At 39.4% G+C, this 20,409-nt stretch overlaps 1 protein-coding gene across 2 annotated transcripts in view; it reads right to left on the bottom strand.

Moving 5' to 3' along the window:
* The window catches only part of LOC121943012 (roundabout homolog 2), a 70,653-nt gene that overhangs the window by 35,345 nt on the left and 14,899 nt on the right, over window positions 1-20,409 (bottom strand). For both annotated transcript variants that reach the window (XM_042486367.2, XM_042486366.2), the window contains exons 3-6: window positions 6,493-6,650; window positions 4,621-4,741; window positions 4,400-4,538; window positions 2,016-2,143 (exon numbers count right to left, since the gene is read on the bottom strand). In XM_042486367.2, the coding sequence (XP_042342301.2) occupies window positions 2,016-2,143; window positions 4,400-4,538; window positions 4,621-4,741; window positions 6,493-6,650 (546 nt within the window). The remainder of the gene's footprint in view (window positions 1-2,015; window positions 2,144-4,399; window positions 4,539-4,620; window positions 4,742-6,492; window positions 6,651-20,409) is intronic.

Here is a 20,409-nt window from a genome sequence, read left to right on the forward strand (position 1 = left end):
ATGTCATTTTAAGACACCTTTTCATAACACTCCTGATTATTAATTTATTCTTATTAAATAAATGTTAAATAATAATAAGAAAAATAGATATACCAAAGGGTGGCAGAAAAACTTTACAGTTTAATAGTAAAATCAACACCAGAGTATTTACTACAACTACTAATACTTATACTAGTACGACTACTTGAAGGGGCTCTGCACAACTTCTATACATTAAATATTGCTACTGAATGAGATGCAGTAATCAGCCCGATAATTGAAGATGTCATTTTATACAGATATTTTTTAATAGACATTTTCCCTCCTCGTCAAAAAAAACGGTCTTTTTTTTTTTGCAAAGTATCTCCGTCAACACTAGAACAAAACATTGACTCCAAGTTAGCTGGTTTTGCCATTCTCCACTCGTTAAAGGTTGATGCGTGTACAGAAAAAGTTAACGTTTCCTAAAGAACGACTGGACATCTCATCAGTGCTGACTTCCGTTTCATTCAAGGATCAACGAACGAGTTCAAAGATAGGAGTGATGCTCTGGAGATGTAACAGTCTTCCTTCCACTTCTTATCAGAAATAATGCTACACTCAAAATTACCCCACCTTTGCTGATTCGACTGAGCCTGATCCAAAACTGTTGTCTCCGGTGGACTTTAAACCGCAGACACTGAAGTGGACCATATAACAGTGGGTGCCGCAGACACCTTTGTTTGTTGTGAAGTGGTGCAGTTATACTGAGGTTAAGTGTAAAGTTGTCATTATTTCATGCTGTTGTTATTGTTTCTGGTGCATACTCATTACATGAAGCAACAACAGGAATGCGCAAATTGAAATTACGTCATTGTTTCCCAAATGTTCCGTTTCATATGTCCACATCAATATGCAGTCACCACAGTTTAAAAAATCTCAGTTTTAGTGACCTAAAACTGTCTTTGTGCAAACTGATGCGAGACCAAAACATATAGGAAAATGTCAGTTTACAAAAATATCTGTATACGTGTAGACGGGACCTTATATTGAGGACCTCCACTAAGTTGTAATTAAAAACCTTGCAGCTGCATTTCAAACTACTGTAGCTGCAAATGAGAGAGGGATTTACACAGTGTCACACTATCCTCCTGACACACTCCACTCTACACAGCAGATGTGTGTTTGATAGAAACCCTTAATCTGCTGTACATTAAGTCGCTGTGTCTGAGGCTTACTTAATGCTTGACTGCAGCAACAGGCATGCTGTCAACAACTCGGTGCCTAATGGAAGAACTTATTTACACCATTAGGCATTGATTGTTGATTTAAAAACCATTAAGACTACCACACAGGAAAGAGCACTGTTTCCAAAAAAATAAATAAATTAGCATAAAACAAACGCGAAAAGAGAGAATTAGATGGAGAGTGAACTTACGGAACGGTCCGACTGGAATGATGATAGGGTTTGAAACAGGATGGAAAGAGATGGAAAATTAATGAGATGGATGAAACGCTGAGCTACAAAACAAAACCAGTGATAGCAGGGAAAAGAGCCAGGAGAAAAAAAAAGAAGAAAAAGAAGCAGAGTGAATGGAAAACTGCTCGGTTCGGATTTCATTTACACTGATAAAAGCATTAGTGGATGAAGTCGTCTGAGACTATTTAAACCAAGACACACAGAGAGAAGGAAAAAGGGCACGCAGAGAATGAGGAGGCGAGAGCAGTGAGATAAAGAGACAGGAAGGGAAAGGGACGGAGTCATGTCTTATTAATACAGGGACTGCTCTCTGGCAGTGAGTTAAAGAACACATCTACCAAACATCTGTCAAATGGCGTAATCCATACGGTTTAGCATAAGCTCCTGGCAGCGCTGCTGGACAGGGACTCACAGAGATACACCGATATAAAAACACAGGGCATTGGACAGGAAATAGGAACTGGCTTTTGCATGATTCTGTTGCCATGTGCCTATTTGCATGAACATGAGCTTTGTTATGCATGCCTAACTGTGTCTGCGTGTGTGCCCGTATACAATATGCATGATTCCCTCTTACCATGGACCTGCAACATGGCTGAGGCCTCTGTCTTCCCCACACTGTTCTCAGATGTGCAGGTATACGTCCCTTCATCCTGCTCTTTCACGCAGAACAAACGAAGGCTGTTGCCGTTTCGGATTTCAAACCTGAGAATGAGAAAAAGAGAGATAATGAAAGATCCAACAGAAAGAAAATGACCATAGTGATCTACACAAAGCGTAGAAAATCTTGCCAGTAGCACGAGATAATGTCATCTCGTTCCTTGTCAATCAACCTGCTGCAAGGATGTTTGGTTTTTTTTTCCAATCAAGTGACATTATCTTGAAATGACTGGAACAATCTGCCTTAGATACTGTCACCGGCTCTTGGAAAATCCTTGAAACGATTTCAAATCAATTAGAAACAAATAATATTTTAACCCACTGAAGAATGATTCACTGGATTCTAAAAAAAAGAAACTCGTATTTTATCTCTTAACAGTAGATTATATTTGAAGTTAAGATGGATTTTGCAGAACGGAATGTTTGAAAATACCAAATGCAGCGACAGCACAGAATGCTACTGCAGCTGTCCTTGTTGTCTGAGATACAATGAATCAAACTAGTATAATTCAATTTAATTTCCTATACTCAGAAACGACCACTGAAGCAAAAGATAAAAGAAATACAAAATACCACAAAAAAAGATGAAAGACAGAATATAAAAAAGCTCTTTGCAAAAATGAAAAGCAACCACCACATGTAGTTGTTATTATCACAATTACCTGTTCTGGTAATTTTACAAATAAGTCACTCTCTGTTCCACCGGCTGCTGTCTCATGGTTGACATTTAGCATACGGGAGTCTGTATGACACATATTGAAAGTCTAGACAAAATGACTCATGCTTTTTTAACCCTTTAGGATCACATCCCCAACCATATTGTGCACCTATACAACAATCTGCCAAAAAAAAAACAGCAACAAAATGTAAGGGGTGGGAATCACCAGAGGCCCCATTATATAATATTATCACAATACTGAAGTCACAATATCACTGTGATTTTAAACATGTTGCAATATGCTGAGTATTTTGTGATAACCTATGTGATATATTGTGACTAACCTCTTTTCAACTGCAAATTATGTCTTGAAAGAAAGACTTATCTGTTTTATCCAAAAAGTTAAATTGTTTCAGTCTGTAATTGTTTTATCGCAGTTACATTTGGACTGTAAAAGCAGCTTCCAAAAGTGTAGCTGTATTGTAATATTAATTATTTATCAAATAAAAAATCAATACTTGCTGTCCATGTATTGATACAATACTGCCATGCAAAGGTATGGCGATGCTATGCAGTATAGATTTTTTTTCCCCACTTCTTCATATTCTTTTATCAAAATGTTCTGTTTTCTGTAAATGAAATTATGATCCATGCTTAAATAAGTTTCACCAATAATATTATGACAGCTATCCATCAATCAATCTACAGGTTTAAGCCTGATGTTGTGCTATTTCTTTTTTAAACAATCTACATTATTTATTTCTATATTTTATTATTGCTTGCTGATTAGTCTTTTTGGCATTAAATCTGATATCAATTTCAACACTATAATGGTAAAATATACTCTACAGCCATTGTAGAGCAACACTGCAGGATGAAAAAAGAACAAAACATCTGCATTCATTAAATAAAAAAAGTGTAGAACAACTATAATTAATAACCTCAGTCCAACATACAGTGTTAGCTGCATAGGCGTAGATATCAGGTTGGACACAATGGGAAAGTTCCCCTTGATATTTAGAGCATGTGCATCAAAAAACATAAAAGTTGCAGAGGACTTCTATTTTGAAGAAGATAAAGGCATTTCAACATCAAACTGTTACAAAAAGACACAAATTGATGCATAAAAATTCCCCACAATGCAGGAAATTAAGTGTTTGATACTCAAAACGACCTGGGAGAGGACCCCTAAACCCCTGTTTCATACATATGACCCCTCTCATGTTGAGATGAAACCTGCACTTTTGATTGACTGTACTGTTTTATTATTTTTAGAGTATTACGTTTGAGAGTAACACAATGCAAATTGGATTGGAAAGTAAAAACAATGGTATTATTTAACAGGCTTAGCTAAATATACATTACATTGAATTTAGATGGAAAACTGGTCACAAGGGGATTCTGCCAACTAATGAATCCCCTTTGGTCTCTTCCATTTATGAATTTATATTAGCAGACTGGTAGAAAGACCTGAATTAATGAACAATTACTCCACATATGTTTTCTGGGTCACATGTGTTAATAATCTAATACATGTCTTGCCTCTGGTGAAGCAGTGTTTCTTATTCAGCCTCATAAAAAAACTGTATATGCATCACCAGTCTGACTCTTCACTAGTCTGTTCTCATGCCCGTCACGCTCACCTCCCACGGGGAAGCTCCCCTTCCTCTCGCCGCCATCGGACAGTTGGAGGGGGATCTCCATGGACTTCGCACAGGAAGTCGACAGTCTCTTCCTCCATGACCACCTGGTTCACCGGCCTCCGTACCAACACCGGTCGCTCTGTAGGAAGACAGAACACATCACATATGTCCACCCATGTTCCTCTTTAGGACTTCATGCTGCAGCAGGGACATGTACTCACCATATACCACTAGCTCTGCAGGATCACTGTCCCTCTCTCCAACCATGTTTGTACCCACACAAACATACATGCCTGCATCGCTCTTCCTGGTGTGAGAGATCATCAGTTTGCCCCCACGCATCTGAAAAACAGCGCAGTGAAAGTTGAAGCTCTGTGCACTGAGATGTAAATACCTCAAATTTATACCTCTTTCCTACTACTTTTTTTTACTTACTTTGTGACAAACCAGAGTGAAATATTGTACTTTGGCTCTTCTACATTCATTTCACAGCTCTGATTACAAGTCACATACATATGAGAAAAAATGCTGCTTTTTGTTTTAAGATTTTTTTTTTTTTTTTGCTTTTCTTGCCTTTATTGCAGAACAGTCAGAGAGTGACAGGAAAGGGGAAGATAAAATGGGGATGACACGCAGCAAAGGCCCACAGGCCAGAGTCATACTCGCGCCACTGCAAAGGACTCAGCCTATCAGGCACTTACAGGTGAAGAGAAAGAGAAAGTTTCTGAGCTGAAGCACAAGCAAACATTTAAGTTATCATGAAAACAGAGTTTAGTCGGATGACATGAGATCATTTGGCCAAACCTCCCACTTTATATTGTGCAGTTTGCTGCAAGTTTACAAGCCAGATGGGTAAAGGAGGATTGTTTCGAGGCACTCAAAGGCACTTCAAGTCTCTGAAAATGTTGCTGGAGTGATATAACAAGATAGATTGTTAAATAGTTTATCTATTTTTTTCCACAGCAGGTGCATACAAGGCATAGACAGGTAAGACATAACAGGATGCATATAAATAACACATAAAGCATACACACAAGTGGCATATAAGAGCAGTTTAGGCTCATTTAATAACCGATAATAACTAAGAGAATATGCATAGAGGCAAGTGAAAAAAAAACATTACCACTGAACCCTGTGATGGAGTGGGATATTTTTATTGTGTGGTATTTTTAAGCAAAGGGTCTGAGTGCTTCCTCTACCTCTGTTTCTATTACTGACGTAAACACTGTCCTTCATCAAGTGCAGCTTGGGATTTCTAACATTTTGGGGAAAAAATCTCCCTTTAAAAAAACACTAGATGGTGTCCAGCTGTTGATTTTACGCATGAAAGGAGAGAACAAAAGTGACAGCAAAACCCAAGGCATTTTTTGGTCCATGGAAAACCAAGAAGTGAATTGAATTATGGTTTACTGAAACTATTGTGACAATAAATGAATATCTCTACCTTTCCCAGGACCGCTGAATGATGGTAATAAATGTAGGATTCACAAAGAAGCTCTGAAGAAAAAAAAATGTACAAAACCTGAGCCTTATAACCAATTTTTTGGATTACATTTCCTGTTAAATGTCTTATTGTAAATTCTAGCTATTATACTATACATTATTTGTTTCTAAAAATATATAGCTAAAGTTTTGTTATTGTCAAAAATTCCGCAAAACTTCTGCAAAAGCGAAAGAGCAAAACACACAATGCGGTGGGCTGTTTCTCGATATTTTCTCACTTTGCTGTTGCTCTCAGCACCGAGGCCATTAGTTCGTACTGAAAGCACACAATAAGACTTATTTTCCTTACAAAAGGCTATAGAATTTCATAAAACAGCTAAGCACTGTAGATTACTTTAACAGAAGAAAAAAGTGAATTTCGTGAGGACTATGTCATGCATTCGTACACATTTGCTCTGAGTGAAAATTCATTGTATTATTTCTCATTTCATTTTCCATTTTTCTGGAAATTTGGTTAAAATTTAATGAGCCAAATTTTGTATGGAAACTTGACTGAATCTCAGCTACAAAACACAGAGTTTTAAATGTTAAAAAGCTGTGTATGTATATACAATTTATTTTGACTTGTTTAGTGTTCATGCTTAACTCACAGAGATGCGTTCATCCTTAATGCTGACTCTGACGTTGTTGCGTTTCCAGGACACAGTGGGCTCAGGGTGACCACGTGGAGGAACACACTCCAACACTGCAGGCTCACCAGCAGCCACCACCACATCGCTCGGGGCCTGCCGGAAATCATCTCTCAGGACTGAGGAGAAAACACAAAGAAAATCTAATTAGCTCCAGTAGCCCTGTCTGTCTGATGTACTCTAAACAAAGACTGTAAATCAGACCCACAGATCGGTGAGCAGCAGCCCAGACACACGACCAATATCCTGAAAAGAAACACCAATTCATCTTGGAAATCATTTGGACTTGTTTTCTTGGGTGAACCATCTTCTCGCGGAGAGTTGGCTGCAAACAAGCTCATTGAGCGAAAGTCCATTACTGTGTTTGCATGTGCACGACTGCTCAAATCCTTGGCAACGTCTTTGTTAGACGGCGCTCTGTTTTAATGTTTTCCCAGGCCTGTGTCCTACTCTGCTGTCTCTCCTGTCAGAGCAGATGAATAATGCACATCTCTCGGTCCAACATGGAGTAAACAAATAACAGCGCATTCATAATTTAGCCCATGTGTGAGGGAGAAAAAAATGGCCCCTGCATTAATGAAAGGATTGTGTTTGATTTCAAACGCTAACTTACAAATCTAAAAGACTCTGATTTGAATAACATCTGCCCTGAACTGAAAATCTATCCTCATGTCAATGCGAAGTCTTCACTCTCGCCACCCTGCGGATGACGACAGGATGAAAAGACTTCAACACGGCAACCTCTGATATCTTCTAATCTTTGACTGTGACTGACAGATGAAAGCCTCAGTGTGAACTGTGAACTGGAGCCTTCTCACAAGAAGTCCTGTACAATGGAAACTCCTACTCCAATACTGACAGACTCACCTTTTTGAACACACACACAAACACACAAATGGCTTCATGTTGGACCACATCCTGTATCTACAGCGTAATATTTCTGCAATCAATATAATCTCCTTTTACACTGTCATGAATATTTTAGCAATCTGTCACAGATACAAAGATGAAAAATCACCTGCTTTTCTGTCAATCCATGGCAACAGACTGAACATTAACACACTCAATCATCAAATGAGATTTCCCTAAAACCCGCCCCCTCAAGGCAATTATCCAATCAGAGCTTAGCAACTGTAATTAGGCACAGCAGGCCTTTAACTTCAACTATGACTTAATTATCCCAAAGGAAATTTGATGAACAGCAGGCATCAAAACACAAAAACCACATAAAGGACAACATCAGAATTAAATATAGAAATTCTCCAGCTCAAGTGAAAACAAAGATTCTCCTACCACATCAGAAAACAAAACTGTTTAAAAACATCACAGTAAATGCAAGTCAAGTAATGTGCTGTGCAGTTGCAACAGATAAAAACATAACAATAGGTATACAATCTAAAAACGTATCTTTCCAGACACACATAAATACAGCAAGTTAGGCTAGCCTGTCAAGCCTAAACAGCAAAATCTGGAGCTGACAGTGTTGTTGTGCTACTGGATTGTCTAACTTCGATATAATACCTTGAATAATATTGACATTCAATACCATTTCTGATACCACAGGGTATTGACATTGACATAGGAGCCTGCTGACTGAAATGGCACTCACAGTCTTTGGGCATCAAATTATGTACGCAGCTTCCATGTGCATATTTTATATACTGTATGTCTAGGATTGCCAGCTAGCTACAGATGATAAAATCTGCTTATGACAGCTTTTATTTAGGTTGACAAAATCTACAGTTCAAAACATTTTTGTTATTAATTATTTAAAAAATGACTGAATTTTTGGTGGTAAATAATTTTAAACTACATGTTCACAATCAATCAGTTGGTGTTATCTCAGTCTTTACTCATTAGAATTGGGTGACATTACTGTAATCCACCTTAAATCAACTAAACAGAGCACATTAAGTATATAATTAAACAGATGCCATATTAATTATCCACCAGTGCGCCTGACAGGTCTGTGTCAACATGGCAGCCCTGGCCTTTAATATGGCATCAGTATTCAGACACACTGGGGTTGAATAAAATCTCATCTGAACTGACTATCACAGCTGTTAAAAGATGGAAAATCATTCCTCACTCTAGTTCGACGTCTGTAATTGTCTGGGGTAAATCACTAAGAATATTCCAAAACTAAGTGAAGCGGCTGACAGTTTTCTCTCGGGATGAAGTGGACATAAGTCAATCTGTACATCATACGCCCATTTTATTCAGCTTAATTGTGGGGAATGAATTAATCAGAGACAAATAGCTGCCTTCTTAAGGGGATACTTTGGTGATTTTCAACCAGCTTGGTATCATAACAATGTGGGTAGTATGTGCAAATGAATTGTGTTTAACTTCATCTTACCACCACCCACACCTCATCTCCCACTTCAAATTGCTGGATTTTATGTGGTTCTAGAGCTGTTGCCCAAACTAAAGATTGTATGCCCACTACCACAGACAGAGAGGGTATAGACGCAGATAGAGAAAGACCCACCCATCTCTCTCTCAAGCTCAGACTAAACTCTGATAAAAAGATCAAACAAGGCAGTGTCGATAAAATATAAAAAAGATTCTGTTATTGTATCACCAATTTCAGCCTCAGTGTCTTCAGAAACATATTTTAGTGCACTGTTTAACTGTAATATGAGAATTTGTGAAGGAGAAGTGAGTGCTATACTTTTTCCTGCTAAAAAAATACTGATATCAAACAGTCAAACTAAGTAGCACTGATGAAATATGAACCAATATTCTGTTGCTGCGTTGCCTATTTCTCACTTGAAATGTTTCCGTTACGGATATACCGTTTAATTGTAACTCAAGTTTGTTTTATACAACCAGGACTCCAAGTTGTTTCCTGTGGAAAAACGCAAGTAGGGAGCTGCAGATGGAGCAGCAACATTACCCGCCCATTATCCCTTTATGTCAATCCACAATCAGCCTCCTTTGCCTCTTGGGCTGGATCCCAAAAATGTTTTTTTGCATGATTAGCTAGCTTTGAAAATTAGTTAAAACAAGGTTCTGTTTAGGGTAATGGCAAGGATTACATCTTGTTATTTATTTATTAATTTCTTTTATACAATTTTTTTTGGGCTTTTGCCTTATGAGATAGGACATATTATTGAGCGTGAAAGGAGGAGAGAGAGGTGATTACATGCATTATAGGGCCACAGGTTGGAGTCTGACCAGCGGCTGCTGCAGTAAGAACACATGGGACGCACGTCTACTTCTTGTTCTTCTTCTTTTTACTTAATTATATCAGTGAATCATGTCATCATATACAATGAATTATAAATGGATTATTGCTACCTTTGGTCTCATATTTGTTCACTTAAGTGTCGCATTGTAGCAGGATTCAGATAACCGTCAAAATGGCAGGACTGTCTGGAACTACCAGTGGGCGCATTGTGTAGGGGCTTGTTATGTACACTATTAACAGAATGTATCTGCAGCTAGACATGTCACCAAAAACAGCCAAGCTTGCATTACATTACCCACCAGCCGCAGTGTTTATAGGTCTTGTGTGGTGCAATACATTCTGGTAGTTGTAGGTTTTCTACCTTCTGAGCAAAAGTAAATGCTACAGACCTTTTTTTCTGTTGTTGCTGGTCATACAGCACCAGTATTTGCATCTTACTACTCAAAGACAGCCAAGTATTTTGAACAGAAGCTCTTTCCAGCGATAAAATACATCTTTAAACTGAGCTTTACTGAAATTAAGTGGAAATTTATTCTCTTCAACAAGTGGGAATTTGAATGCCATGACATTTAGGACAAGAAAAACTGTTACGACTTTACAAAACTAAGACTCATTTAAAACTTCAAACCGATTATATTAAGTTTCTTATTAGACTGCATTGACATTTTAACCATTAGTCATTGTAAAACACTGTTATATATCTCAGAGCAGGTGATTATGTGACAGCGGAGCAGGAACTTCGTTGAGCAGGGAGCTTGTAGACATACAGCGTGGACATCTGCCACAGAGAATTAAAACACCCTGAAGAGTCTCACAAACCAAGACAATTAGAGAGCCTCTGCAGGAGCTATAGCAAAAGCATGGGTGGACTATAACCAGCAAAGGCACTCACACTCCTCCCAAAGGTCTTTTCACCAGATAACCCCAACCCTGTTCACTTGGCTGCCTGTTTCAAATGCTTTGCAGAGCTGAGGGGCTAATTGAAAGCACTGCATTATTTTTAGACCCCCGTCTGTAAGGCCTGGTTAGATGTGTGCACAGAGACCTTTGTTTCTCTGCCATGGTGACTGAAGTGAAAAAGTTATGGGCAGAGAGCTAATCCCTGAACTGCACACACACAGAAACAAACGCGCACGCACACACACACCTTTAGCATTTGAAACCCAGAGTCCCCAAGCACAGACTCACAGAAAGTGGGACATTTGAGGGTTTGAAACACATGCCAGAGAGCAGAATATATTCTTGACATCACTACCCCCAAACACTGTGCAACACGAGCTTCGACATTTTTCTTTGAAGCTGTGTTCAAGTTAATGTGATCCTTTCCTGCTCTGACTTTAAAGCCTGCCACGCCAAACACAGTTTCTCACGGGTGTTTATGTGTGATGATGATCCCACTACAGGATTGTCCAATCTCCTCTGAAACACAAAGACGAATGCCCCCGACCCCCCTTCCTGAAGGGCTACTGTCCCAAACTTAACTTCTCAGACATTATACGATAAAGTCTGCCAAATAATCTCCTAAATCAAGGTCTGCGCTCTCTCTTCCGTCCATCCGCGCTGGGCTCAGACGGGTAGCGTGGTTGCTGCAGGGCAGCTGAGGTCTGACCCTGCATCCGCTGAGACAAATCCTCATTTTCCCCAAGGCACTTCCTGTTAGCTTAAATAATGGCGAAGCAGGGCTAAATGACTTTCAGCAGTTTCGTCATTATTTCTGTGGGCACTATTCCGAGAGTGTCCATTCATTTTCATAACTTTAATATTTCAGGGATATACAGATTAGGAGATTTAATCTCCCCGAGAATATTCATCACTTGATTTTTAAGTGACATTTATCTCTATAACGTAGTGTTTAGCAGAGAGGAGCACTAGGACTGCAGAAAGGCCATCTGTTAGTGTTTTTGGAAAAATGAACAGAGGGAGGAGGAGGAATTAATCACAAGAAAATTGTATGGATGGCATTTGCACTTTGTATTGCATGCACAGGGCTGATTAAATTATATTGTTGTATTTCTGTTAATTGATTGGGGCTCAAATTCAGCAGTCGTGGTGCTAATTACTCAACAGTTCAAAGACCATTTACATACTCAGCAAGAAAGGGAGATGATGCGTGAGGGTGACAGACAGGAAGGAAAAAAAGGCTTTTGTACGAAACACAAGGTGACAGTGAGTATGGGAAGCAGGCAGCTTAGACAGCGTGGGCCAGGCAGATGTGTGAATGGCGACCAGGCTCCGTGTTTTCACGGCTGACAGGTAGAAGGACTGACCGAGAGGTTTAGCGGAAGTGCACACTGTTGGGAGCATGAGTCGACCTGCTGCCTGGCTCCTATTGTTCTTTTATTTGGGAGAGCAGTAAACCCGTTAGGGAGGTGGTCTAATCCCATTGCCATGATACTGCCCTGTCACAGCTAATGGAGGCTTTGCCTACAGAGAAGAGAGATTGCTTTAATCCATCCATTGTCTGATTGTGTTGATGGAGGATGAGAAGAGACTCCAGGGCAAATAGCCTTTATGAAAAATTTGTCTTTCCAAAAACGCAGTGATGTTTCAAATACAAACATTGCACACAAACAACACATTTTGCATCGATAGTGAGGCTTCATAGTGCTCATGTAAAACTTAACAGAGGTGATTTGTCTCATACCCTTCTTCTACCAAAGTTAGTGTGTAAATTGTGTGTATATTTTTTAAACGCCAGAAAACGCCCAACTTTACAGCAGAAATAAACATATCTAGAGCCTGGTAAAAAACATTTTGGTCTCTAGAGTGAATTTCGCCATTCACGTGCGGGCTTTCAAAACAGTAGTCCATAAACCAATAGGTTTTATGAGACCACTAAAAATGAAACAGTGGTTAACTTTGATTTTTCTCTTACTTATTCAGTCTCTCTTTCAAACTCAGTGCAGACTAATTTGGAACAGTATATGGAGCACTGCTTGGATGGAGTCAGATGGCATTTTGTGGTGGCATGTTACGCATTGCATTGGCAAAAAGTGAAAAATTCAAGTAGGTAGAGCAACGGCTGAAGTAAGTACATGACCAGCCAACCAGCTGCATGACCCAAATACTATCATACTACGACCAACCCCTTTGAAAATTAGTCTAGAAGTTGACACCCTGAAGAAAATTCAAAGTTAGTGTTGGTGTTGGTTTCAAACAGAATGTGGCTGCAACTGTATGTCTTAAAAACTAGCACATCCTCCCTGTTGTTGTATTTCCATCGCTGACAATCAAAGCCAATCGGAGCTGGAGCTGATAAATATCTGTCTACTGTGGATTCATTTGTTCTGGGGGTGAATGCAAAATGTAACCTTTCCCATTAAATACAAAAGCCAGATATTAGTGGATGTTAGTGGGTTTTATGTCCAGTAGGACAAAGGCTTCAGAGTCAAATTTTCTTGCATCCACATACAGATAAATTTTGAACTGCAAATATAAACTGTGTTCATCAGGGATGATATGTATCTGATATATATCTCCAGTAAAAATCTAATGCAGAGCAGAAGAAGCCAAGAATCAAGCTGCAACTAGAACTTTGATTCCTTCATAATCCCTCATCAGGAGTAAGAGGAACATCTGGCTCTAAAGCCTTTTAAGCAAGTTTTATTTTTTATTTGTCCTACTTTATGCTAATCCTGCCATACCATGTGACCAGCTCCTCACTGAGACAGACACACACTCACATTCATGATTTTGAAATATGCACTACCAGTTTTACTCCCCTTCTTGTTTTATTTTAAAACCAAAAAACGCTGTTTTAGAGAATGGAGGAATGGATTTCAGTCCACCCCCACTCTCTCATTATTCTTGGTTTTTTTCAAAAGCCAGCAAGTCAGCCAGTCACCCTCAGCTTACAGTAAAGGGGGTAAAAAAGATAGAATAATTTGAATGCTCACAGCATTTCTGTGAGCTCTTTGCTAAGAGGTATTCTAGAAGGGAGCAACAGTGGCTATACAAAAAACATAACTTGTGGACCACAGGGTGCGCAAAATGCATTTGAGCATAAAAACATCACCTCATCTGCAAACTGTGAGGCAAATAGGGACTGACTGTACAGAACAAAGAAATCTCCCAGTTCATGAATCCTTTTTGGATTGACTCAAATGCTGAAGTCAGTGTTTGTTCCCAGCTATATTTTCTTCTATTTATTGAGATACAAATCCTAAAACATCCACATTATTGCACCTGAGCCTGTCCGAGTTAGTGGTGTGTTACAGGTGTCTTTCCATTTTCCGGATTTTTTGGGGGAATAAATGATGTGGGAAGAAAACCTGTCAAACCTTAAATTGGCTAATGTGATCATACCTCTGCCAACTACAGGGGATGATCGGACAAACGAAAATGGACAAAAATGCTAAAATGTCACAAGTTCACAATTTACGGCTGATCCGGAATTCATTCAGTCTTTTTTTTAGTCTTGATGAATCATTGAGAGCAAGTTCTCATTTACAATAACGTCAAGAAAAATAAATCACACAAAAATTAAAGTAAAAGTGTACAACTTGAAGAGCAATAAAATAATTTAACCACTTTAAAGCGATTAAAACAATAAAGTTAAAATAATTTTAAAGAAATAGTATTTAAAATGAGATTAGAAAAGATCAAGTTATGCTAATTTCAGGACACTGTAGCTGTTTTTTAGATGTAAACGGTCAACTTGGCTACCTCCACATAGGTGATAATTTATTTTTTGGAGAGCTGATCAAGAAAAAATGCCAAATATCAGCTGCTCAAATGTGAGAATTTGTGCCAGCTAGTATTTGTTTTTATGCAGATAAGCCAATGGCCTTTTTAGATTACTCATGGCTTCACTGTCAGCGGCAACAGAATCTACATGATCCCATTAATGGAATTCAGGTGTGACAGTTTGTGTTCCCAAATCCTTCAAAAAACTCCAGGAAAAAGGAAGACACCTGTAGCACACAGCTGAAGCTGGACCTACGCTTGTCCTGGCTGCGTGAGCAAACACACATGGGTGTTGATGACGTTCATACTTTGAGATTGGAGGTTTAATGCTCCAATTAATAGGTGGTGTCACGTTTAGTAAACCATAAAGTACACAAAACATAACAAGAAATCCACACAAGTCATCCAGCCCACTGGTTCTGAATCTTTTTCATGTCAAGGACCCCTAAATTGATGATCATCAGGTCACGGCACCCTATTTGATAAGATTTGTCTCCATCTGAAAAGATTTTGGTCGTTGGGATGAGACTAAGCCCAGAATTCTTTAGCTGTCAGTTACAGTTGAGGAAATAATTGTGGAGGCAGTCAAACATATGATCAGAATCAATTTTATGAACCTTATTCACAGTGGGCTCACTTCTGTGGGTAATTAAATAGTGAAAACAAACTTACCCTCATTCTCTAGGGACCCCCTGGAACTCCTTCAGAAACCCCTGGGTTTCATTGGCTCCCGTTTGAGAACCACTGATCAAACCCATACAACCACAAGGGTCTTTTGTTCCTACCCTCTAAAACGACCATTTGTGAGCAAATAATTAGTGCACCTACCAGTGGATGACAGAATTGCTCGTATAAAACCAGTAACATCAACAGTTTTAAACACATGCTAAGGATGTGAAACCGTGTTGCACCAACTACTTTTGTTAGTTGTTCTTTTTTTTTTCGCCAGAGTGGCTGCGAGTTTTTATTCCAGCCTCAGCCCTTTGCTGCATGTTATCCCTCTTTATCTCCCCCTTTCACGCTTAAGCTCCTAATAAATCCTTATATATCATAAAATATATCCTAAAGACAAACCCCCAAAAAAAGTAACCTTTAAAAAAAGATTACAGTTACAGATCTCTGGTTGGTAACTGTTGTGGCAAAACACCTCTGAAGACCTCTCTAAAATTAACTCAAACTTAGATCTAATTTAGCTATTCTTGCAAGCTTTCTTCAAAAATGATGGTGGATGTTGTAGCTTCTGCCAAGGAGCACTGGAAATGAGCAAAGTCAGTTGCTCAGTAAACGGTCTTTGACAACACAACAACAAACCCGAGCCAATCCCAGGATTACACTAAAATAACATTTCCCAAATGTTTACTTATATACTGGAGATTCTGGGGTCTCTCCGCCCTTTTCTGGCGACCCAGGAGTCTCCTCCTTCTTATGCTCTCATCTTTTGGCTCTGATTCTAATAGTGTCAGCTTTCGCTGGGATTCTAGGTACTTTTTCACACCCCAGCCCCATCTCTCTGTGATACATTATTTCCAAGAACTTAAATTCTGTATTTTCAAAAATAATGTAACTTAGTTTGATTATGATATCACACACAGGTTACAAACTTGTTATTCATACTGGTTAAATGTTTACCTTATTTCAAAGTAAAGCATAATAGACCACACAGTAGATAAACACAGGATCGAGATTCAATTTACGTGAAAATCATATTCAGCTATTGAAAGGGTGAAAGGGTGTTTGTGTGTGTGTTTGTGTGTGTGTGTGTGTGTGTGTGTGTGTGTGTGTGTGTGTATGTGTGTGTGTCAGGATCAATTTACTTATGTGAAAATCATATTCAGCTACTAAAAGTGTATGTGTGTGTCTTGTTCACCTTTTCACCTCTCCTGTTTTTCTTACACAATGAAGATGCAGCTGGTCATGTCCTCATGCCAAAAAGTTATTATGACATTGTATCTTATCTCTTAGCTGCATGCACCTGGCCATTATATTTTTGGTTTGCATTCTTTAATTGTTATCTTATATTGCTCATCTTGCAGCTGCTTCTTTTGTTCTTTTTCCCAGGCTGCTGGATTTTTCACCCAATTTTCTTAATTTTATCACTACATCACCAGACATACTACATGTTATGCCATTAAAAGAATTCAGCATTTTCTCTTGGTTTCACACTTGACACAAACACCAGTCTCCTGGATTGAGGTTCTGTGTATTTTGACCATTCAACCTCCACTTTCTTCCTCCAACACAAGCAGACTTTGACGCTCTTAATGCTACGTTGCCTGACTTCCTCTTTGACCCTCACATAATTACTACAGCCACTAGAGGTCGGCACCAAACATAGATATGTGTCATAATCCAGTGGCAGTCTCCGAGGCTGAAAATCTGAAGCCAATGCTAAAGCGAAAAAAAACATCTCATCCTCAAATTGCCCCTTGAGGCTGGCTCAAAGAGCCAGTCGATGCTCATAGACCCTCATGTTAAAATGGCTGACTTTACAGCAGAAACAAAATGTTTACAGCGTGGTACAAAAATGATTTTGATCTTTATAGCTGATTTCCCCATTTATGACAGCTGCACAGAGGGAACTTTTATTTAAGTCAACTGTTTAAGTTCAACATTTAAGGGCGGGGGCGCTTTAATGACAAGCTGTGTATGAGTCCTTCGCTCCGCCACAGCTCCACCCACTCGTTCAAATGTGGTCATTTCTCGCTCAAAAAATTTGAAATGTCAATGGCCGAACTGTCAAACTCAAGACTTCAAAATGGCAGTCCATAAACTAATGAGTAACATCACGGTCCATTATTTTTATACAGTCTGTGGTTGTAACTGTTGTTGGCACAAATGACCTATGTGGTTGTATTTTGGAGGAGCACTGACTTAATAAACCAGGCAATCATTTCACCACTGTGACAGTGTAAACAAACCACTGTATCTGTGAAAGAATTTGGATCTATTAACATAAAAGAAGCAAAGGATGACAAGAAAGGCAGCATTATTAAGTGTCTTAAGCATGGTTGAAAACAAACTTATTTGTCCACCTGCCACTGTGGCTTGTGAATTCCAGAAACTACCAGCCACTCAATGGATTAACTTTGTTTTTTTCGGCTGGCGAGTGAGCGAATGTAGAGGCCACTTTTATATTACACCAGCATTTGGCTAGTAGCCGGCACTAATTTCCAATTCTCGTCTTAAGGAGGAATTAATTTTTCTAGAACATCCTAAGTGTACGTACAAACAAGGATAGAAAAAAATAATACAATACAAAAAATACAGTGTTTGAAAACCTGATCAGCTTGCTTAACATGGTCCTGACTACACGGTGTTGGCATCTGGGAGATAGGTAGGGTGCACTGGCTTCTCTGCTATCCACAGTTACACATTAATCCCTTTTCTGCATAGTTTTGCAAAGACATGTAACTCCATGGAAGCACATCCAGCTAAGTCTTGCAGATGCCAGTCCAGAGAAAAGTTGTGGTCCCAGGGCTAATGTGGCAAGAATGAGTGAAGTGCAAATCTGTAAGTGCACTGCAGACAAAAAGTCTTTGTCATGCAGAAAAATGCATTATGCATAAATCACCAGCAATTAATGTGTAATTAATGTGGTTAATTCCAGGTTAGTGTCAGCACTCCTGCTCACTCCAGCTCATACTAACAGTCGAACAGATGCATTGGTATTAATTACTGCTCAGTGGGAGTTTTAAGCTCTTCCTCCTCCCACCTGTTGTCCCTCAGACTGCTGCCTAACACACAGACACCAACACACACACACATTTCTGCAAGACCACCAGTTTAAAAACTGGCCTCTTATTAACACTGCGTACTCCCCCCACCTCCCTGCCAGAGCTAATTGGGTCACTATTTACCCCACAGTCAGCACAACCTCACGCAGAGGGGAGGGGGGAGTCTGAGACCACCACCATGCTGTCTTAGCATATGCCCTCTCTAGCCCGAGGCAGCGAGATTAGGAGCAAAAACAGGCACTTATTAATACTGTTAGTCACTCAGTGCCTGCAGGTAAATCATCCCTTTACCAATATGACTGTACTGTAATCTACAAATGCACACAATGCTAAATTTCATTATCAACGATTTACAAGAGGCAAAACGACAGCATACGCATCATATCTTCTCCAGGCATAGATATTTGCATTAGTTGCAGCTGCTCATGGTTCCCTAATATACAGTATATCTGAGTCCCTATTTTTGGATGCGAGCTACAGATGAGTTCAGCCAGCCATGAACACTTACACACACAGTAGCCTCAATATGGTGGAAGATAAGACCACGCTCAAATTGCTGTTTTGTGTTTTTTAACGAGGACAGTTCGACCTTGCTAATCTGTTATGCTCCTTCCCCTAATCCACCCACTGACTAATCAATTTGCTCATGCCAAAGAGAAGCTGCAGTTCAGCCCAAGGCCGAGGCACACTGGCACAATTAGGAGAAAGGGAAGACAATGGCACGGGTCCCCGACCGAGGAAGGAAAATAATAGACACAGCTCCTAGTGGGAGCTTTTTACTTCAGTGCACTTTCAACAAGACAGGAGAAGGCACCCACTCCCCTGTTGTACTCAGTGGCAGCAGACAACATACAAAGAGAAACATAGCTATACATGCATGCTCACACACGTGATCTTGTCTGTGCACACAGAGAGGACTCACAGGTGATGTGGTGATAATCTGGTTGCGGTATAGGAGGTCTCTACAGGTCAGCAACTACAACTGTGTTACATTTCACAATATCACTGACCAGTGACGGTTTGTTTTCTGGAGACATGATCCATTAAAAAATGCCACAATTTCACCGGTTCCAGTTTTTAAATGTGAGTATTTGCTGCTGTAATTTGACGATAAACGAATATCTTTGAATTTTAGACAATTAAGCAGACTTAATAAGACATTTAAAGACATGCACTTGGAGTCTGGGAAATTATGATGAAAATTTTTGAAATTCTATAGACAACCAGAAATACTGCCTGAAGGCTGTTTGCCTACATGAACCAGTCAAGTTGCTCTTATAGTTTACATCCATGACTGTGAAAATGTTGATGCTTCACATATTTTCAACCCAATAGCTTAGAATATCTATACAATCAGCACAGTTTTAAGGTGGACCTTCTGTTCCTGACTTATCGTGTAAAATAATGGCCAGAATAGTGTTTTTTCAGACCATTATGATGTCACAGTGAAGCTGACCTTTGACCCTTTCGATGAATTATCTCATCACTTCACCATTTCATACTATAGGACATCTGTGTGAAATTCTCTTAAGGTCTTGCACTCATTTGGGCAAACAGGGTTGTAAATGTGCTTGTCAGTGTGGTTTGGCTGTGTAGCTGTCGTTAAGGAGTAACGTGCGTAGTCGGGGCTGACAGGAGCTCATTAGTATGATGCCGATTCTTGTGTAGTTCAACACCCTCTTGCAATATTTGCAAACTGTTTTTGTCCTTTCTGTTATCTTCTCACCTTTATTTTTCTTTCTGACCTAACAGAGCTCTAATGCCGCCACAATCCCGATTTGTAACTTGAGGGTGCATATTTTCTCAATATCGCCTGTCACAGAGTCTTTGCTTCGTCTTATTTACGTTGGCAAGTTGTCTCTAGTCTTGGACATGATGTAGGACGTTGAACACGTAGGACGTTGAACACGTAGTAATGTGGCAGGTCGAGCAAGCAAAGTGAAAAACAGATTACGCCCTCTTCTGTTCAAAAAAAGTATTGTGGTTCATTTATCATTTCACCAATTTTCACATTAGTGTCGATTTTTAACTGCCTCGTGATGCATTGTTACATCCCTAGTTATGGCCTAAAACATGTTTTGTGAAGACCATGAGCAACGTGCATCAAATTCTAATCAGTTCATCCTTGAGTCCAAATGGGCATTTACTGCCTAATTTGAGAAAACTTCCTCAGCTGGTCCTTGAGGTATTGCTTTGATAACAATGACATGGCACAATATCACAGTGACCTGCGACTAAAAAAATTCAAATCAGTTCATTGTTGAA

This window comes from Plectropomus leopardus, chromosome 6 (genome assembly GCF_026936395.1).
Source record: "Plectropomus leopardus strain MGB_pleo_1.0 chromosome 6, ASM2693639v1, whole genome shotgun sequence".
Classification (NCBI taxonomy): Eukaryota; Metazoa; Chordata; class Actinopteri; order Perciformes; family Serranidae; genus Plectropomus; species Plectropomus leopardus.